At 34.9% G+C, this 18,217-nt stretch overlaps 1 protein-coding gene across 3 annotated transcripts in view; it reads left to right on the top strand.

The window, feature by feature from the left end:
* Window positions 1–18,217, top strand: part of LOC125051527 (inositol-trisphosphate 3-kinase B) — a 70,690-nt gene that overhangs the window by 12,446 nt on the left and 40,027 nt on the right. Inside the window, exon 2 of one of the 3 annotated variants that reach the window (XM_047651909.1) lies at window positions 12,232–12,677. In XM_047651909.1, the coding sequence (XP_047507865.1) occupies window positions 12,240–12,677 (438 nt within the window). In that variant the 5' untranslated portion in view covers window positions 12,232–12,239. Of the gene's footprint in view, window positions 1–12,201; window positions 12,678–18,217 lie in introns of all 3 variants that reach the window. The other 2 variants (XM_047651908.1, XM_047651906.1) reach the window with 2 other exon arrangements.

The following is an 18,217-nucleotide window of genomic DNA, read 5'->3' as shown; positions in this document are numbered from 1 at the left end:
GTACTTTGCTCTATTGTCAATAGTTTGTATAGTATATTGATTTTTATGGGTATTACCTTGGTATACATTATTAAGTTTTCAAGATTCCTCATTTGTTTGAAAATTCTACAGCTTATCAAGGATAATGTAGGATGTAATGTTGAAAGAATTTCTGAAATCGGTAAACTAGTTTTGGATTATATTCGATATAAACAAGCAAACGGTCAAGTGTCTCTTAGTGTAGATTAAACATATTTTTATCATTGTTTTTTTAATATTAAGATCCAGAAGATAAGAAGGGTTTGAGTTATTAACACGTTCACTGCGGCAAGTAAAATAATAATATTTCATCAGGTGCGGCGGCGGGCCAAAATGCGCCCCCAATGATATTTCCGCCGGTGCGTGGCAGGTCTTTCTAGACCCAACAGCACTAGGATAGATTAAATTGCTATAACTTTGTGGAAACATAATGTATACATTTTTTTTTTATATTGTTAGAATGACCTTGAACCCAACTTCCTTAGGTTTGATTCGCCCCGGGATCTGGCAAACAGGAAATGAGAAATAAAGCAGGAAAAGCGGCAGGCCGATATCGACCTGAACCGCACTAGAATATATTTTTAGTAGTGATGGGACAGAGAAATATCGAAAATAAAACAGAATTATCGTAAACTCAACTCAAACTCAAACTCAAAATATCTTTATTCAAGTGGGTAACCAAGTACACTTTTGAATCGTCAAGTTAAATTAATCGTAAATTGACATTTACTACTAAAGGAACTGAAAAATTTATTTATTTACTTATGTATGCCTGTCTTGGAAACAGAAATACTTTTATTTTTCTTAGTGGAAAATATTTCTTCACTGCTGTCACTATCACTGTCAATAACTGCAAGGCGAATTACTCTATTTTCCAAAATTTGTATTTTTCTTGTATTGCTTGCCATAGTTGATAATATCGAACGCTATGTTAGATCAGTTAGATAGCACAACACTAACTGGTCGGGCGCGCGCTCTGTGCGGTATCGGGTCGCCAGCTGCCTGTTGGGTGGGCGGGCTGAAATAGGCCCACTGCCGCACTCAGCGGATGCAAAGCAGCGTCAGTGCGTGGTAGGTCGATAAAAGCCTGCCGTTATGTTTTGATGGAGAAAACCTACAATTTTGACCGCAAGATGAAATATATATTTGTCCCTGTCGAATTTTTACAAACACCTGAGATAATCGTTACGCACCAGCGAGAGGGACATAGATTTCTTCGTCCGCACCAGCGGAAATACCGCGGCAGGCTGATATCGGCCTGTTACGCAGTGAACGTGTTAAATAGATCTATTCTCTTTCATTTTTTATAGATAAGCAAATGGACAGGAGGCTCACTTATCAAGTGATTCCACCGCCCATGGACACTTTTTTTCCTGAATCGACGTCGATATTTACCTCGACTTCCGTCGTTCCACAACTGAGCGTTTTTAAGGCAGTTTTCTCCGCGCCCCACCACTATGTGAATCCAGCTGCCCACTGAAGTATTTCCAAACCTAAACTTAGGGTCCTTCAAGCGTACTAATTCTTAAAAGGCCGGCAACGCACTTGCAATTCCTCTGGCATGTGTCTTGGGGCGGTGATATCACTTAACATTAGATGAGCCTCCTGCCTTGCTCCCTGTAATAAAAAAAAAATTAATGCCTACTACATAATAATTTATTGTCATATAGTGTCAAATTACCCGTGTATACAAAGTATACGTTCATAACAACTCATGTTTTTGTGCTTGCAGCATTCTTCAAATCGTTTGTCGAAATCTGTTATCGTAATTGTCAATCTAGTTTTTTCTTTATGTCGTAACGAGTGAAAATTCGCTATAGGAAATTAAAATTAACTGCAGACGCGTTCGACGTTTAAATTATACGTTAAGTGCCGGTTAAGTAGCTGCGCGGTGGTTCCGTACCGAGTGTAATTTCTTAATTCTTTAATGGAAGCGATTAGTAGTAAATTATAAGTAATTATCAATCTCATGTAATGCTGTTCGGGTAATATGCACTGATTCCTATATAATGTTTCTACTATATGCCGACAACCAATTATTAGGCGCGTTGCTAACACAGAAGGCAGTGATCACGTGGCCGTTCACCAACCAGATGGACTAATCCGAAGGTTCTTAAAACTGTATACTGTAATAAGACAAAAACTGGTGGAAACAGATCCGCTCCAGATGTTTCCTTGCTGACCACGACAGTCGGACATGAGCTACCGACCAAAGAGAGAGAGTGTTCTTAACACATATTAAATAGTCTAGACCAAATAGAAATCAATGCACTCTTTTAACTAAACTCTTTTGTTTCTTCCTGTCAATGTATACGCTGTTATGAAATGACAGTCTCTTTTCGGCACAGATTACTTTAGGTATAGCGGTAAAATTAAAACTAAATCAATGTAAATTTAAGACATTATTAAATAACATTATCGCTTTTCCTTCTAAATCTCTCCTATCTCTTCTTCAACTGCTATCGAACCCAGGAACTATGCACACCATGTGCTTAACCACACCATGATTGGTGCTAATTGGTTATTAGGTTCATACAAAAAGCGCAACATGTTCCAACGTGAACAATGGGTCTTCAAAAGTGGCCATAACGGACTTATGAATTATTCTTCTCACCAAAATCGACGTGATAAAAACAAGTCGTAAAGTTACCGTTACTGAAATATATTTCCAAAAATTTTAAGCATACAAATATTGTTACATAAAATAAAATGGGTCAATTTGTGGAAAAATCTTCAAAAAAATATTGCTCAAACAAATAGGTTAATTTTTTCTCTTTTCCTATTTTTTTATGGTTCGAAATGGCTGCTAAAAATTTAAACATTAGCCTTAATATACTGACTAATGACTGATTAAAGTATGAAATTAATTTACCAATTATGTTGTTTAAATATATTTAAATATCTAGGCCCAGTATCCGGTGTCACGATCTCCTTTAACTCACTATTAATTCCACTATATATCAAATATTATGATAGCTTAATAGGCGATTATATACTGGTTCTACTTATTTGCATGACATGATCATATTTTGAAATAACATAAATAAATGTTTAGAATATTACGAATGTATGGGGATTTCATAGCCACATAGCCTGTTTCATTATTACTTTGAGTTTACTTTTGAAATTGAATTTTGAAACTTGTACATTTAAATATTGCGTGACAACGAATTTAAATAAAGTGACGTGAAAAGCACTCGAAAGGTTATCTTAATAATGTAATAAATTGGCGTATTTTATATTTTATAATGACAGTCATGATAACTGCCAAAGCATAAGGACAAGATCTGTCTAGTACTTGATAAGTATATAAAAAGTGGTCAAGTGGGAAATTTTCTCCATTGAAATTCTGGTTGTACCAATTTATTTATAAATAATAAAACAACAGGTATGCTTAAAAATACGAGAAAATATGGCTACACAAATTTTACACACATATCACTTATATCTAATATATAAAATTCTCGTGTCACAATGTTAGTTCCCATGCTCCTCCGAAACGGCTCCACCGATTCTTATGAAATTTTTTATGTATATTCAGTAAGTCTGAGAATCGGCTACTATCTATCTTTCAAATCCCTAAATGTTAAGGGTAAAAAATTTTTTTGATATTTTTTTGTTTTTATTTTATTATGATACAGCATACAAAAATACATACAACCCTTAATTTTCACTCCTCTAGGATCAACCCCTATTTTTTTATTATAGTAGATAGTTATTTTTATTGAACTTAAAAGATGTTTGCTATAAATAATATACATGGCAAAACAAGCAAAGAAAAATTAACACCAGCAAACAGTAAAAAATTAAAACTAAATACAGACTTTAACCTCATTAAAAGCATAATATACAAAATTACGGTAAGTAGGAAGATTGTTGTAAAATATATCAATATTATTATTAATGTTCGTAATAAAGTTGTAAGAGCGAGATAGCCTATTCACAGGAGCATTAAAAGTAGTAGATAAGCGAGCCGTAGCCGACTTTTAGTTCTAATAACTCTCGGATTTAACAAAGATAGGAAAATGTTGCAAGTCATTTTATGAAAATCGATGTTCGTACTAATTTATTTTAAATAAATTTGGTTATCCGTTCGATTAAACGTAGAATGATAAAAGATTAATCTCAAATCATATTCCGTGTTTCCTATTAATAGGGGTTCCAAATGCATAGTTCAGGTACGCTGAAATTGCTGCGGGGTAAACTGAGAGAAAACTTCATACGACCTTGGGTTCAATTCTCACATTATTGTAACAATGGGGAGCCATTAAAATAATTCGGCGTTCAAAACCCATATATATTAATGTAATTTTTTGAATTTGTATTGTTTTTTTCTCTTCAGAATCATATTAGTATTTATTTATATAATTAGCTGTCTTCTTTTTACAGCCGAAACTGACAATTTGTCAGAATAGCAGGTAAATAGATATCATTAAAAATCAACTCTAATTCATATTCGAATTATTGAAATAAGTACAAGAAACTCCATGTATCAGAGCAAAATTTATCTCCAGACGATTTGCTGCGACACTCTTGCGCATTTTACGCAATTCAATGTGGCCGTTTGTCTGTCACAATGACTGATTGAAGTTAGACATATCTATCGATCAATACATATCCATACTAATTTAATGTTGCGAACGAAACTCTGTTATTTATTAAATTAAATTCTCAAGTACCAAGAACGTAAGTATATTCCTTCATCTGAGTTTAATTAAAAATTAATTGACAGAAGAGAATTCTTGTTGCTTCTTCAGATAATTCGCGAATTCGCTTCAGAAATTGCGATTCTCAATTGTTTATTGAGTGTTTTGAGTCGATAAATAATATTTAACAAGTCTAAGGAGCGAAACTAATTCTCCGGCAGTCAAAATCCCATGAAAGCTTCTGATGAACTGGCTTCAGCGTGTGACTCTCCAACGTTCGATCCCTACCTGTATACGAGGCATGCCTTTTAAGTTTTGTCGTTTGCAGAAAAAAACACAACTAGAAAGAACCTTATAGTACTTTTTATTGTTTTTCAAAGTATTCACCACGTAGCTTAATACACTTTTCCATTCGCTTAAACCAGTTATTATAACATTAATTCCACTCTAAAGTGGAGGTGTTCAAAATGGCTGACTTGAAAGCGTCGACTGCTTCTTCTCCGGACTGGAACCTTTGACCACGAAGACTTTTCTTAATTTTTTGAAATGTAAAGAAATCGTTAGGGCTTAGGTCAGGACTGTATGGAGGATGGTCAAGAATTTCTACTTTTTCCTGCTTCAAATACTGAATTGTTTGACGAGCGCTGTGTGAGCTTGCGTTGTCGTGGTGCAGGGTGATGCGCCGCTTTAAGTTAGATTTTCGAAGTTCGGCGATGACTTGTGGTAAACAAACTGTGGTATACCACTCTGCGTTAACTGTTCTACGATCTTCAAGTGCAATAGTCGCAACATGGCCGGTTTTTCTAACGAACGTGGCCACCATCTTCTTTGAAGTGCTTCGAGAACTAACGATGTTAGGTCGGCTTTGGGTCGTCTTGAAAGTCCCTGATTGTAGATTGTTGTATGGAATCAGGATCGTAGGCATAAATCCAAGATTCGGCATCACTGATGATGTCGTAGACGTGATTTGACTCTCTTCGGTTAAACCTTTGCAGAGTTTTCTTACACCATCTGACGAGGGCCGCCTTGTGATCGTCGGAAAGCAGATGCGGTATCTAACGGCAAACTAGCTTTCTCACACCAAGCGTTTCATGCAAGATCTTCTGAATGGTTGTCCCTGAGATGCCTAATAGAGCCTCTATCTCTCGATACGTCACATGACAATCTTCGAGAATTAGTTGTCTCACAGCAATGATGTTTTCTTCAGTGAAGGCGGATTTTGGGCGTCCTTCGCTAGATTGGTCACTAACACTAGTATGTCCAGGCTGGAATTCTAAATACCAGCGTTCGACAGTCCGCAGACATAGGGCTTCATCACTGAACACAGATATTAGCTCTTCAAAACACTGAAGCCGTGTCAGACCTCTTCTAAAGTTGTAGAAAATTATTGCACGAACATTTTCCTTAGAAAGATTCATTTTCGTACGTAACTTGACAGATTCAAATCGACGCTGTGACTAAACAATAGCATTAATCCTAATACTTTTAACTGTTTTGAGATTCAAAATGTAAACACATTCGAATATAGTACAGGTCCAAATTCAAAGTTGCCGGGAAATATGGAAACGACAGAACTTAAAAGGCATGCCTCGTAATAAGGACATTGTGTCTATGTGCGCATTTACCACTTTATTTTGTTTTCGGCAACGCACTTGCGTGCCTTCTGGCAATGTGTCCAAGGGCGTCGGTATCACTTAACATCGGATGAGTCTGCCCGTTTGCCTCCATATTTTTTTTTTTAGAACGGGGGGCAAACGGGCAGGAGGCTCACCTGATGTAAAGTGATACCGCCGCCCATGGACACTCTCAATGCCAGAGGGCTCGCGAGTGCGTTGCCGGCCTTTTAATATAAAAAAAAACACTTGCTCGGACGGTGTAGAGGACATCGTGAGGAGACCGGCCTTAGATAAAAAGTCGACAGCATGTATCAGGCGCAGAAGCCTGATCACCTACTTGCCGATTAGAAAAAGCAAATAACCACGAACAGATAGGTTAAAAGCGCCTTTCATTTTTTTATTATAAAAGTGCCAGTTCGTACAATTATTTTCTGAAAAATGAAAAAATAATGATTACTCTTTATAACGTCTTTCGTTATAACGAAACGTCTCTATAACGAGTTGAATTTGTTTGGTTTAACACAAACCCCATACATTAATTCTTCCCTCCCTATAACAGAAACTCTCTATAACAATGGTCGGTACTTTGAAATTCGTTATAAAGAGTTAACACTGTATAATTATAATTATTTTCTGAAAAAGAAAAAATATTGACACAAACAAATTCACGAACGCTACTGTAATTTAAACAATTTTATCGTAATGTTTTTCAATTATTTTTAGTTTTTTATATTGCTTTTCGAATGCTTAATTAAATCAACAAATCATTTGGACCGGATGTTACACAAAAAGCATACTTGTGCCTCCGATTGAAATCACGAGGTTTTCGTAATTAATTGTACCGTCCAAGCGTTAATTTAATTACATTTATCGATCTTAAACATAAATAACACTTCATTGAGTCGGCACACACTACGGCACGAATGAAAAATGTTTAACGAAATTAAAATTCCCCAATTACACGTACAATAAAATATGTCTTTTGCTTTATAAAGCCAAAAGGGGAAGGGTGTGATTTAATAGCACATGTCTGCGTGTGTAAGTGATTAACGATCATGCATAGGATAAAAACTATTTAGACATCTCTTACTGAAGTAATCTACAAATTTTACAAATTTTCATTCCTAAAATCGTAGGTAAAATTTAGCCATTCTTTGAACTGTCCGCATTCTCTATCACAAGAATAATATTTGTCTCATTGCATTTTTAATCTGCTTATTTGACTTTCGATAGGTTTAAAAATATGAATCCTGATTAAAGGACTCTTCAGGAAGAGTCTCTTAATGTTGAGAGGAGTTTATCGGTTTGAAACAATTTTTTAACGTAAATAAACATTGGGTTACACAGGACTTCAACTGAAACAGATTCAATACTTACAGTATTCCCAAACTTCCGTCCGTCCTTCTACATCCTTCAATTCTTAAAATGCCAGCAATGCATTCACGAGCCCTCTGACATTGATAGTGTCTATATGCGGTATCATTAATACAGCAGACCCTTACATATCAGGTACGCGATCATGCAGATCTGTTGGGCGAGAAGCTAGGCAGCAGTGGAATCTCCCCTTTGCTAAATAGGGTTTTATTTGCTCAAGATTAGGTCTGATGGGCTTGGCGTTTATGCCTCCTTTTCTATTGGTCCTCCGCAATCAATACCTGACTTCCAGGTGCCAAACAACATACGAAAACCGCACTGAAGTCGAACGCCCTACCTCAAATTATGTCTCTCCGTAAATTTCATTCCCTGAGATGTGTTCAAAGTACTTAAATGTTAAACACGACATTTATTCCGAATTCTCCATTGCACGCTTGTAATTCATATCCAAAACCAAATATAGAATAACTATTCGCTTTAGCACATAAAAGCTCATGACTTGTTCACACCAAATCGGATGTAGGCAGATAAAGCACGGCTAAGAGGGGCGTAATTTGCATCTCGTGGGAGGAGCCTCTTTGCGCATGCCGATTTGTAATTACACTATATGCAAATAAGAACTGATGGATTCTCTGAATATACCTTTGCTCATTAACACGACGTGGAAACTGTTTTTGTTGAAACCCCTTAGTTGCAATCACGTATATCTTTTTATACGTAATTGCTTTTTTAAATGTAATCTGTAAACTTCATATATAAGTGAAATATAGTCACTTAACCGCGTGTGTGGTCATAAGCGATTCGTTGTTATTTAGCTTTATTTACTTGGGAAATGGCTTATATATGTCAACGTAAAATTGTAAAAACCGTTAGATTGTAATCTATCTCGCGAGATTGTAAACTGTCGAAAAATTGTGAACTCAACGTACTGCTTACAATTTAACGTATTATTATTCGGTAGATTATAATCTATCGAAGTGAAATCGTCAAATTGTGAAACGGTACGCACCTAATAAATTTATAGATCTCTTTCTGCAGTTCTCTATTTGGGATATTTCATAATGAGGGTAGGATAGGATATTCATGTTGATTCCGTAGATGAAATGCGGGTTGCGTTGTAGTCAAAGTAATTGTAGCATATTTGTTCCTAAGACATGTCTTTTTTCACCAAAAGAGCAGAATATGCTAAAGGTATAAGTACAAGGACTACTTTAAAGTGAATCCAATTTCGGGTTGTAAATTGCGTTATGACGTAACGTAACCAATATTCCTATAAAATAGTTTTATCTCCAATTATTTACTTTAAAACAAGAACGATAAATATTTCTTTAATTTTAGGCTTTTATTTTGCAGCTAACAAATCTAATATACGGTGTTTGTTAATTAAAGTCCTCCGAAATGTCCGATTTTCGTGAAATTTTGTGTGCATATCGGTTACATCTGTGAATCAGACAACATCTATTTTTCATTCCCCTGAATGTTGGTGGTCCAACCCAAGATTTTTATTTTTATATATATTTTACCGGGTCAGCTAGTATTATATTCAAAAGAAAATTGATAAAAACCTGCATGGTATACAGCGTGTCAGAGAGTCCCTCAAGAAAAAACGCTTGCGTGTCCCTATCTACGTTGTCTGTCTTGTAGCTCATTAGTGGTATTTTGTGGTGTTGGTGGGGTGTCAAGTGCCCGTTTTTGAATATGATGCCTATAGAAACAACTAATTGTTTAATATATTTTGAGTTACTATTCCTTTTGCGCCTGAAACTATTGGAATCTCGCTCGTGGCTAGACAAAAATTTTCTTAATAAGAAAACATCAAAATGAGATGGTATTGGGAACTATATTATGATGCTAATTAAAAAATCTGTTTTAGAGATTTAGTCTGTTTTTGGTAGGTACATTTATCGCGTAAATAAAAGGTTTTTAAAATCTGGACCAAAAATGGTTTTAATAATAGTTATAACGGATTTAATGCAGAAAAAAATTATTTATTAAAACCACAAACTCGTCTTTATTTACCAACCACATTAATTGTCAATCACATTGCAATAAAGTAAACGCCCAAAAGATATCTTACAAAATCTCGGTTACAGCAGCTACAGTCGGCATAATAAATTAAGTTTTATGTAAAACCAATTACCGCTATATCCTTATTAAGGTGCTAATATTTCTATCTTTTCTCTCGATTTCCAGTATCTGACAGTTTTCTTCACCTTGCGATAAAATAAACCCTTATACGGTTTTTTATTTATGAGCGACAAAACAAGAAATACCAGGAGCGAAGCATAGTTAAGGAGGTATAAATAATCAATGAGGTGATTTTATCAGAAATGGTTCAGGATTTGCCGACTTTATACTTGGAATTACTTTGAATAAATTTATTAACATTAAGTATGAATTTATTTGATCTTTCCATTACATATATTGCGGTATTCCTATGTACCAATGTAGAAAATGTACAGCTGGGTAAATGGCGGACACATTTCTGCGTGTTTAATAATGCGTCATAAAAAGTGTGCTTTTTATGAAAAATGAGCAGATGGGTTTTTGTTTGAAGTTTGATCAATTAGAAAGTGCTTTCCGCCTAGAGGCTTACGAGTGTGTTGCCGGCCTTTAAGGGAATGGTATGCTCTTTCCTTGCCTGACACAGGTGGTCGGCCTAGTGGCTCATCCCTGAAGTAGTGGGTTCTATCCCCGGCTGTGCACCAATGGACTCTCTGGCTATATATACGCGCATTTAACGCTGGAGGTGTGTGTCATGCACAAGAAGGTTGATCTTCTACAAATGATATAGATATTTGATAGATAGATATTTGCCGATTGCAAATGATCTCGTGATGAATACAAAAATCTCATGCCCAGACCGCAAAGGTTGTAGCGCGATTGGTATATGTTCTTAAAGATTTTAGGATATTTTGAAATTTTATTATAAATTTTTAAATTTATTTCTACAAAGTAATGCTACTACAGAGTAAATTTTTAAACTGCTTCATTGATTGCTGATTTGATTATTATTACTGTTTTTCTATTATTATGTAATGATTTCTAGCCCGTTACTTGTAAGTAACGTTCAAAAAGGAAAACTTTTTACTGAGTAAGTTCGATGTTACCGAAATTATTCAGTATAATAAGTTAACAAAAACCAAATACAGTCAAAATCTGTTATAACAACATCGAAGGGACTACTCATATTTGGTCGCAAAAACCGATAGTCGTAACAGCCGATGACGTTGTTATTAAGTACCTAATACAATCGATTTCAGCCGGGACTTTTGATTTTAGTCAATATAACCTTTATGTTGTTCTAAACGATGTCGTCGTAAACGGTTTTGACTGGAATGGAAAGAATGGAAGGACGACTCTCTAATAGCACGCATGTAGCCAAAAAAATCCTTGAAGTTGTATAGCCCGATATGTTCTGAATGATCTAATGGCAACTAAAGTCCACTTGTCAATCTCAAAGTACAAATTAGTCCGAATTCCAAACAAGGTTCACAGGACGGGTATTAAGCCCATGATGGCCGATGTCAAGTACTTAGTGAAGATTTAATAAACTAGGTAATGAATTTACCGCTTGGCGGGTGGTTTCTAACACCGGTGGCCACCCAGTGCGCACAGAATTAGAATTATGTAGAGTGACCATAATGCTTGATTAATTAAAGATCAGTCAAAGTAACTTTCTTACCCCCTTCGTGGACAAAATCAATTTCTCCGCACTTTTGTTTCTTACTGTAAATGTTTACGCTTCACTGAAAAATTATTCAGGCTCTAAGCTCTAATTTAAAACTGATGGCAAGTGTTTAATGTATAATTTTACAACCCTACCGCTAAAGTTATTATGAAGTGATTACTTGATTTTTGCGTAATTTTGATTGCTCAATATTAAATAATATGGCGCTACAACCCCAAATGATTCTAGGACTCAGGTGGCTTGGTTTCCTCTTCTTTTTTTTACAACCCTTTGGTTCTTTTCTTCTGGTGTTGATCAGACACATGTCATTATGTTTGCCTTCACAATTAAAGCAAGTTGCGCTCATAAAAAGAAAATTCCATTGTTGCACAGCCGCGATTCGAATGTACGACCTCAGGAGGAACGCACGCTTAAGCCACTAGATTATTATCATTGTTCTCAAATGATATGGTCAATAAAGTATTTTCGGTTAAGACATCTATTTCATATTTTGTCAAAATTATTGTATCGTTACGTCGTACGTACGTACGTATCGGATATTATACACAAATGTAAGTAAAAAATATTTGATAAGAATCAAAATTAGTTAAAGTTTTAAGGCTAAATGTTAACTGCTTATTTTTAACGATTTTCCTCGAAACATCAAATGGAAACGTATTTCCTTGCTATCCTTAATCTTTCATAACGCGTCACAGACAAGGTTTGCGAAGGTTATATTTCGCCGTGTCTTGAATATGAATCGCAGTAAATTTTATCACCAGCCATTAAGTATACGTAGTACAATAATACCAGCAGTATCTTAAGTACTCAATTCGAAATGGCTTTATGAATAATATTTAGTAAATTTACACAATTGGTTTAAGTTAACCTCTGGGAATTCATTAAGTATTACCAATGCGGGCGACCAAAATGACATCTCAACACTGTCGGAGCGTGACTCCGCCACTCTCGCGCGCGAGTTCAACAGATTTGGTGCCACAAATGTCCCCGGACTTGTCCCGGCATCGTGGGATGTCGCCGGACCTATCTTTAGACTTCACACGCCACAGACCGATGTCCCCGGATTTGTTAGACCGCACACTGTCTCCCGATCTTCCGAGACGCTCACGATCTCCCGCCCGACCTAGATCGCTAATGGAGTCGCTGTTAGTGGCCAAAATGGAAGCTTTAAGCACCGGAAGGTTGGTGCGGACGGATTCGTTAGATAGCTGCAGCAGTTTTGGTTCAATGTCGTCGCTGCCCAGTGATGTGTGCCGTTGTGATGACTGCCTGCTGGGCATTGTCGATTTTTATCTACCGAATCCGAATGATTTTAATAGGACTTTGAGAAAGGTATGTAAGATAATTTTTACCCTTATAATTATAGTATACTAAGAGTATAAATTACATATTTGTTGTGGTACAGAAATAATTAATTAAAAACAAGTAAAGAAATAATTATAAGTATTTCTTAGATTAGATTATTGATTATCTGTTGAATTGATATTTAATTTCAATCGTTTGTTAATCTGTGGAAAAGACTAGTTTTGACTTGTCATTTCAATTTGAATTCGGAGTTTTTTTTGTTAGAATATTTTTGATTATAAAAGAAATAGGATTTTGATTGTTTTCAAGTAAAAAAGAAAACTCTAAATGTTGTTTCTTAAAATACATGTTTCAGCAACACATTTGAGTTTCATTCATCATAAACATTTAAAAAAATTAAGTTACAATAAATTTAAATGTGTATGAATCAAAATGAATATTTACCAAATAAATTCTTGTTTTTAGTTCAGTATTGTTTGTTTACTGTTATAAAACAAGTCTTTAGTCTTGAATTTCGGAATCGCGATAATTTAACAAATCCATTAAATTAATTACGAGGCATACGGCAGGCAAACATCATTATTGCATATTTCGTAAAATTTCAATTTTTTAATGACTTCGATACTGGTGCCATTATAGTGAACACGTTCTTAATTTAAATTAAACCATAAAAATTGTGTTTTATGGACAAAACAGAAAATATATTTAAGTTAATTTCGTACGTACAAATTTAAAAGCAAAAATAATATATGATTGACAGGTGAGATTTAATAAGTGCTTTTAAAAATCGGTAATGGTTCCGGTACCTATATAATCACTATAATTTAAAAAATGTAAAATGTCACAAAAAACTTAATTTTTAAGAGGTTTTTAATGCTTAGTCCACCGGGAATATTTTATAGTAGACGGAAATAATAATTTAACATTTTAATACATAAAACTTAATCTCGGCTTACAATATGTAATTGTATGTTTGTATATGTATTTACATATTATATATAATATTTGATTTGCGTAAAAATCCTATACCTTAATAATATTTATTTATAACATAAATAAATATGTGGTTTAAACGAATGACGTTTCATCAAAAAACGTACGAAAATAGAAATTAGGTCGTGATGACAGGTTATTTTTAACCGACTTCAAAACCGAAGGAGATTATCAATTTGATGTGAAATTGTACCAACATTATTGAGATGAGATAATTGACTTTGTAAGTAGGAAGTTCCAAAATGACTGAATTGATTCATAACGTAATTTGGGAGCAGTATTTGCTAGGCGTGATACAACACTGATACCGTGAGTTCGAATCCCGACATTGTACTAATGTTTTCTTTTACCTGTGTGCTCTACTAATACATGCTCATACGGTAAATGATAATATTGTGGGAAAATCAACACACCCACGAAGGCTGATTACCTGCTGGAAGCCTGCCGAGATACTGAAATAATGATATATTTTTCGTAATTTAAAATTTGTATTTTGTGCAATATTATTCTACATTCTTTTCAATTTGACGGCTCATTGATCTAGTGGTTAGTACCCTTGACTGCGAGTCCATGGGTCCCAGGTTCCATTCCCGGCTGAGACAAACATCGATGTGATGAGCATTAGGTCTTGGGTGTTTAAATATGGATTTATATGTGTTAGGTCTATCTACGTATAATATGTATGTAAATCCGTTGCCTTGTACCCATAACACAAGCTTCACCAGCTTAGCATGGGACTAGGTCAATTGGTGTGAATTGTCCAATCAAAAAAAAAAAAATTACCACGTTATCCCAATTTCATATATCATATCTCAATTTTTATTTGAAACTTTTTTGTTTGCACACTGCCATCTAGTGGCAAAGTTATTAGACTGAATCGGCATCAGAAATTTGTTAGTGCGCATGAGTTTTTAATATCCTCTACTTTATACAGTCGCGTATAGATGGCGCTTTCGCACAAAATCTGGCAAAATCTAGCATTTATTCAAAAGTAAAGTACATTCATGATTTTTACAAAGATTTCAATGGCCACATTTCAATTAAATTTATTTATTTTTAATAAAGTTTAATGTTTTGTGTTGTTTGGCTAGTCTAATTTAAATTTTAAATTTTAGGGCTAGACTGTACTTGGAGCTGTTTTCCAATTCATTTATTATTATTAAAAAAACTATTTGCATAATAACAAATAAAATATATAAATGAGGTGTTTTTGGCTGTTCACGAACGTTCTATAACTATGTAACTTAGCACTTCGTGTCGATAACAAAGGTGTAAATCAAAAATGAAAAACAGTACGTCATAAGAGACGAAGGTTCCACAAATCAAAAGACCTGCACTTAAAATTTTAAACAGTTTTAATTAAACCTTCTAAGTCAGTGTTTCGCAATGTTAATCGGTAATTTTATTGTTAAGTGGCGTTATTCGAAAATTGATTAAAATTATTTGGAATTTGAATTTCAGTCTTTCATTATATGTTTTGGAAATTTAGTTTCCTAGTAATTTCTTCCTAAAACGTGTTAACAATTAAATGTTAAATAGGGGAAGGCGGCCTAAGCGTTTTAGAAAGGCTTAGGTTTAGCACAAAAAAGGTTGGGAATCACTCTAAGGAATCATTATAAAGATACGGTTGATTCAAAGTTTTTTCTTCGTAACACATCTTTTTTATTTGATTGACGTCAGTTGCAAGGTACTTTGACAAGCTATTGAGCGATGCTTTATATGGGAATACACCTATCTAAAATAACGATCGTTTGATTAGGAGCGTACACCGTTAGCCCAAGGAAACCTTTTACAGGCATCATGACGTATTTATATACCCAGGTTCAATGTCTGACGCAAGCGAGGAGCTTCAATGAATTTTGCATTATCTCTCCACGGCTTAGGAATTTTAATTAGTTTCTATAAATAAATCAACATTCCTTATATTTTCAAAGTGCTCAGGGGATTATTGACTCCCTGGCACATTCGCAATTACGACCTCCATCGGGACCTTAATGAAGATGACGTCGCCACAATAATAAAAAATACTGCTGGAGCCCACTAATATAGGCTCCACCATCACGTGAATGTCGAGGCTATTCAACTCCTGGGCCTAGTGAGAAACTGAAAAGGACAAAACCATTTAAAACTAGTGAATAAGTCTTAGTGCACGTTAGTATTAAGTGCTAAACAGTGAGTGAAAAAATAGAACACAAGAAAAGAGTGTCTTCCCTTTAATAGAGACTGTAAGTAGTGTTATTGGACACTTTCTTATGTTAAAAATACTTTTTAGTAAATTAGGTTAGACTTAAATTACTTATTAGTCTTAAGTAAGGCTAGATCGTAATGTTCTATGATGTCTTAGTGAAGTCACATGTAGAAAAAAAAACATTCCTTACCACTGACTTTTTAGATTTAAATCTGAGGAATTACCGTTTTAGTACAAGGGCGGACATAATTTTAATTGGGTGTGAATTAGGAATTCAGTTTAGCCCTGCCATTCTGTAACTCACTTTTCGAACTCACACAGCGGTTTTCGCATCGGCGATCGCTCTCAAATCAAGCGTGAAGCAGTCATTTTATGATTTGGCATTCTGAAAAGGTGGGAGCTTGTAGTTTATTGTTTATCAGACTGCCAAATCATAAAATGACTGCTTCACGACTGATTTGAGAGCGACCGCCGATGCGAAAACACACAGCGTGAGTTCGAAAAGTGAGTTACAGAATCGCAGGACAGATTAGGGTTAGAAAAGAGTTCATGATAAGTACTCTAGTCGTTTAAGCCTATAAGATTCCACATTTTTTAAACTTTTATGTGGAATTTATACACTTTTTGCTGGCTTGAACAGTTATTTTCTTTTATTCAGCCGATCGACGTGAACTTTAAAACATTCATGTAGGCAAATGTAGTTCTTATTGTATGTAATTTTAATATATTTAAGTTTGCACAATGGGTTTAAAAAACTGTGACGAATCCTGCGCACGTCCCGTTTGCGTCATAAACACGTCTGACGTCACTATTCCTTTCCCTGCTTTCTTAAAATGTTCTTTTGAACAAAAACTGCCTTGCATTCTTATACAGCACAGAGTATTAAGAACAGTTGGTATAGTTTATAAAGGCTCCATTACTAAGGTAACATAAATGATCCATTCAAGCATTATCAATGCATCAACTCCCGAGATTCTTAGGTCGTAGAGACTTTGTTAATCTAGGTACTAAGTAGACTCAGGTTAGTATTCTAAAACACCCAAAGAAGATTAGGATATTCAGTCGTAGCTCAATCTCTACGAAAGTCCAGTCGATCATCAGTTTATGACAGTTCATAAGAGTATTTTTTTATAGAATTTGTCTAGTTTGCTACAAAATTACTCAAACGATCTGTTATGATTTTATTTATGAAATACCTACGGCGCGTGATACTATAATCACTAACATATTCATTTGTCGTTTATTTTTAAATTTGTTAAATCGATTGGAAAATCGACGCGTGCGACTCTCATCCTTGAGGTCGAAGGTTCAATCCCCAGCTGTGGACTTTCTGTCTATGTGCGCATTTAACAATCGCTCGAACGGTGAAGGAAAACATCGTGAGGAAACCGGCTTGCCTTAGACGGCGACGACGTCGACGGCGTGTCAGGCAAGGAGGCTGATCACCTACTTGTCTATTAGATTGACATGAAACAAATATATAAATCTGAGGCCCAGACCTAAAAGGGTTGACGCGCCACTGATTTATTTTACTTATATTTCTATGTTTGACATTTTATTCGAATTCCATAAACGAGAGACGAACCAACTGATAAACCAGTACTGTGTCATTACTTCCTTGATGTAAAAAATAAATGTCGCATCGAAGATATGAAGGCAATAAAAATTGCTGAAGTCTGTATGAATTGTAACGAGTGGCGAAGATTGGAATTATTATTGCTTACGAGTATGGTAACTCTATATTGCTTAATTTTACAAGTGTTAATTGTTCAGAATTTTTACATACCTATATTGTTGGATCACGTAGGTACTATGATGTTAGTTAATTTTGGGCTGCTTTAAAAACTAGGTTTTGTGCTGATAAGGATCTAATAAAGGCTTTTAAATCGCTCTGGATAATGTTCATTTGCAAACATTTTACGTTTTAAAACGGATTATAATATAAAAAATATTGAAGTTCGTTTGTCTCGCTAAAACTCGAAAATGGCTGGACCGATTTGGCTCATTTTGATCTTGAAATATTTGTGGACGTTCAGGGAATGTTTAAACGGAATGTATCAGAGTTTCATCATCGTCAAGGCAGAATACAAAATACCATCCGTATCACCTCGAATGTCGTTGAGGTTTTTATAGACTGTATGTATACAAACTAATTTTGATGATTATTTCTGTATGTGTTCAAGTGGATTCGAGTATCGTTTTAAGTCTGTCGGTCAGCTAGTTAATAAAAACATTTCGTCTTGACTATAGTATAGAATCATTGTTACAAAATGGGAAGACATATTAAAACTTACTTCATATATATATTAGTCTTCACGATAAACCTCATCGGTTTATTATGAAAGAGACTGTAAGTAGTGTTATAATAATAATAATAATTTATTTA

This window comes from Pieris napi, chromosome 8 (genome assembly GCF_905475465.1).
Source record: "Pieris napi chromosome 8, ilPieNapi1.2, whole genome shotgun sequence".
Classification (NCBI taxonomy): Eukaryota; Metazoa; Arthropoda; class Insecta; order Lepidoptera; family Pieridae; genus Pieris; species Pieris napi.
Note: the sequence above shows the minus strand (reverse complement) of the source record. Positions and strands in the feature narration are given on the sequence as shown.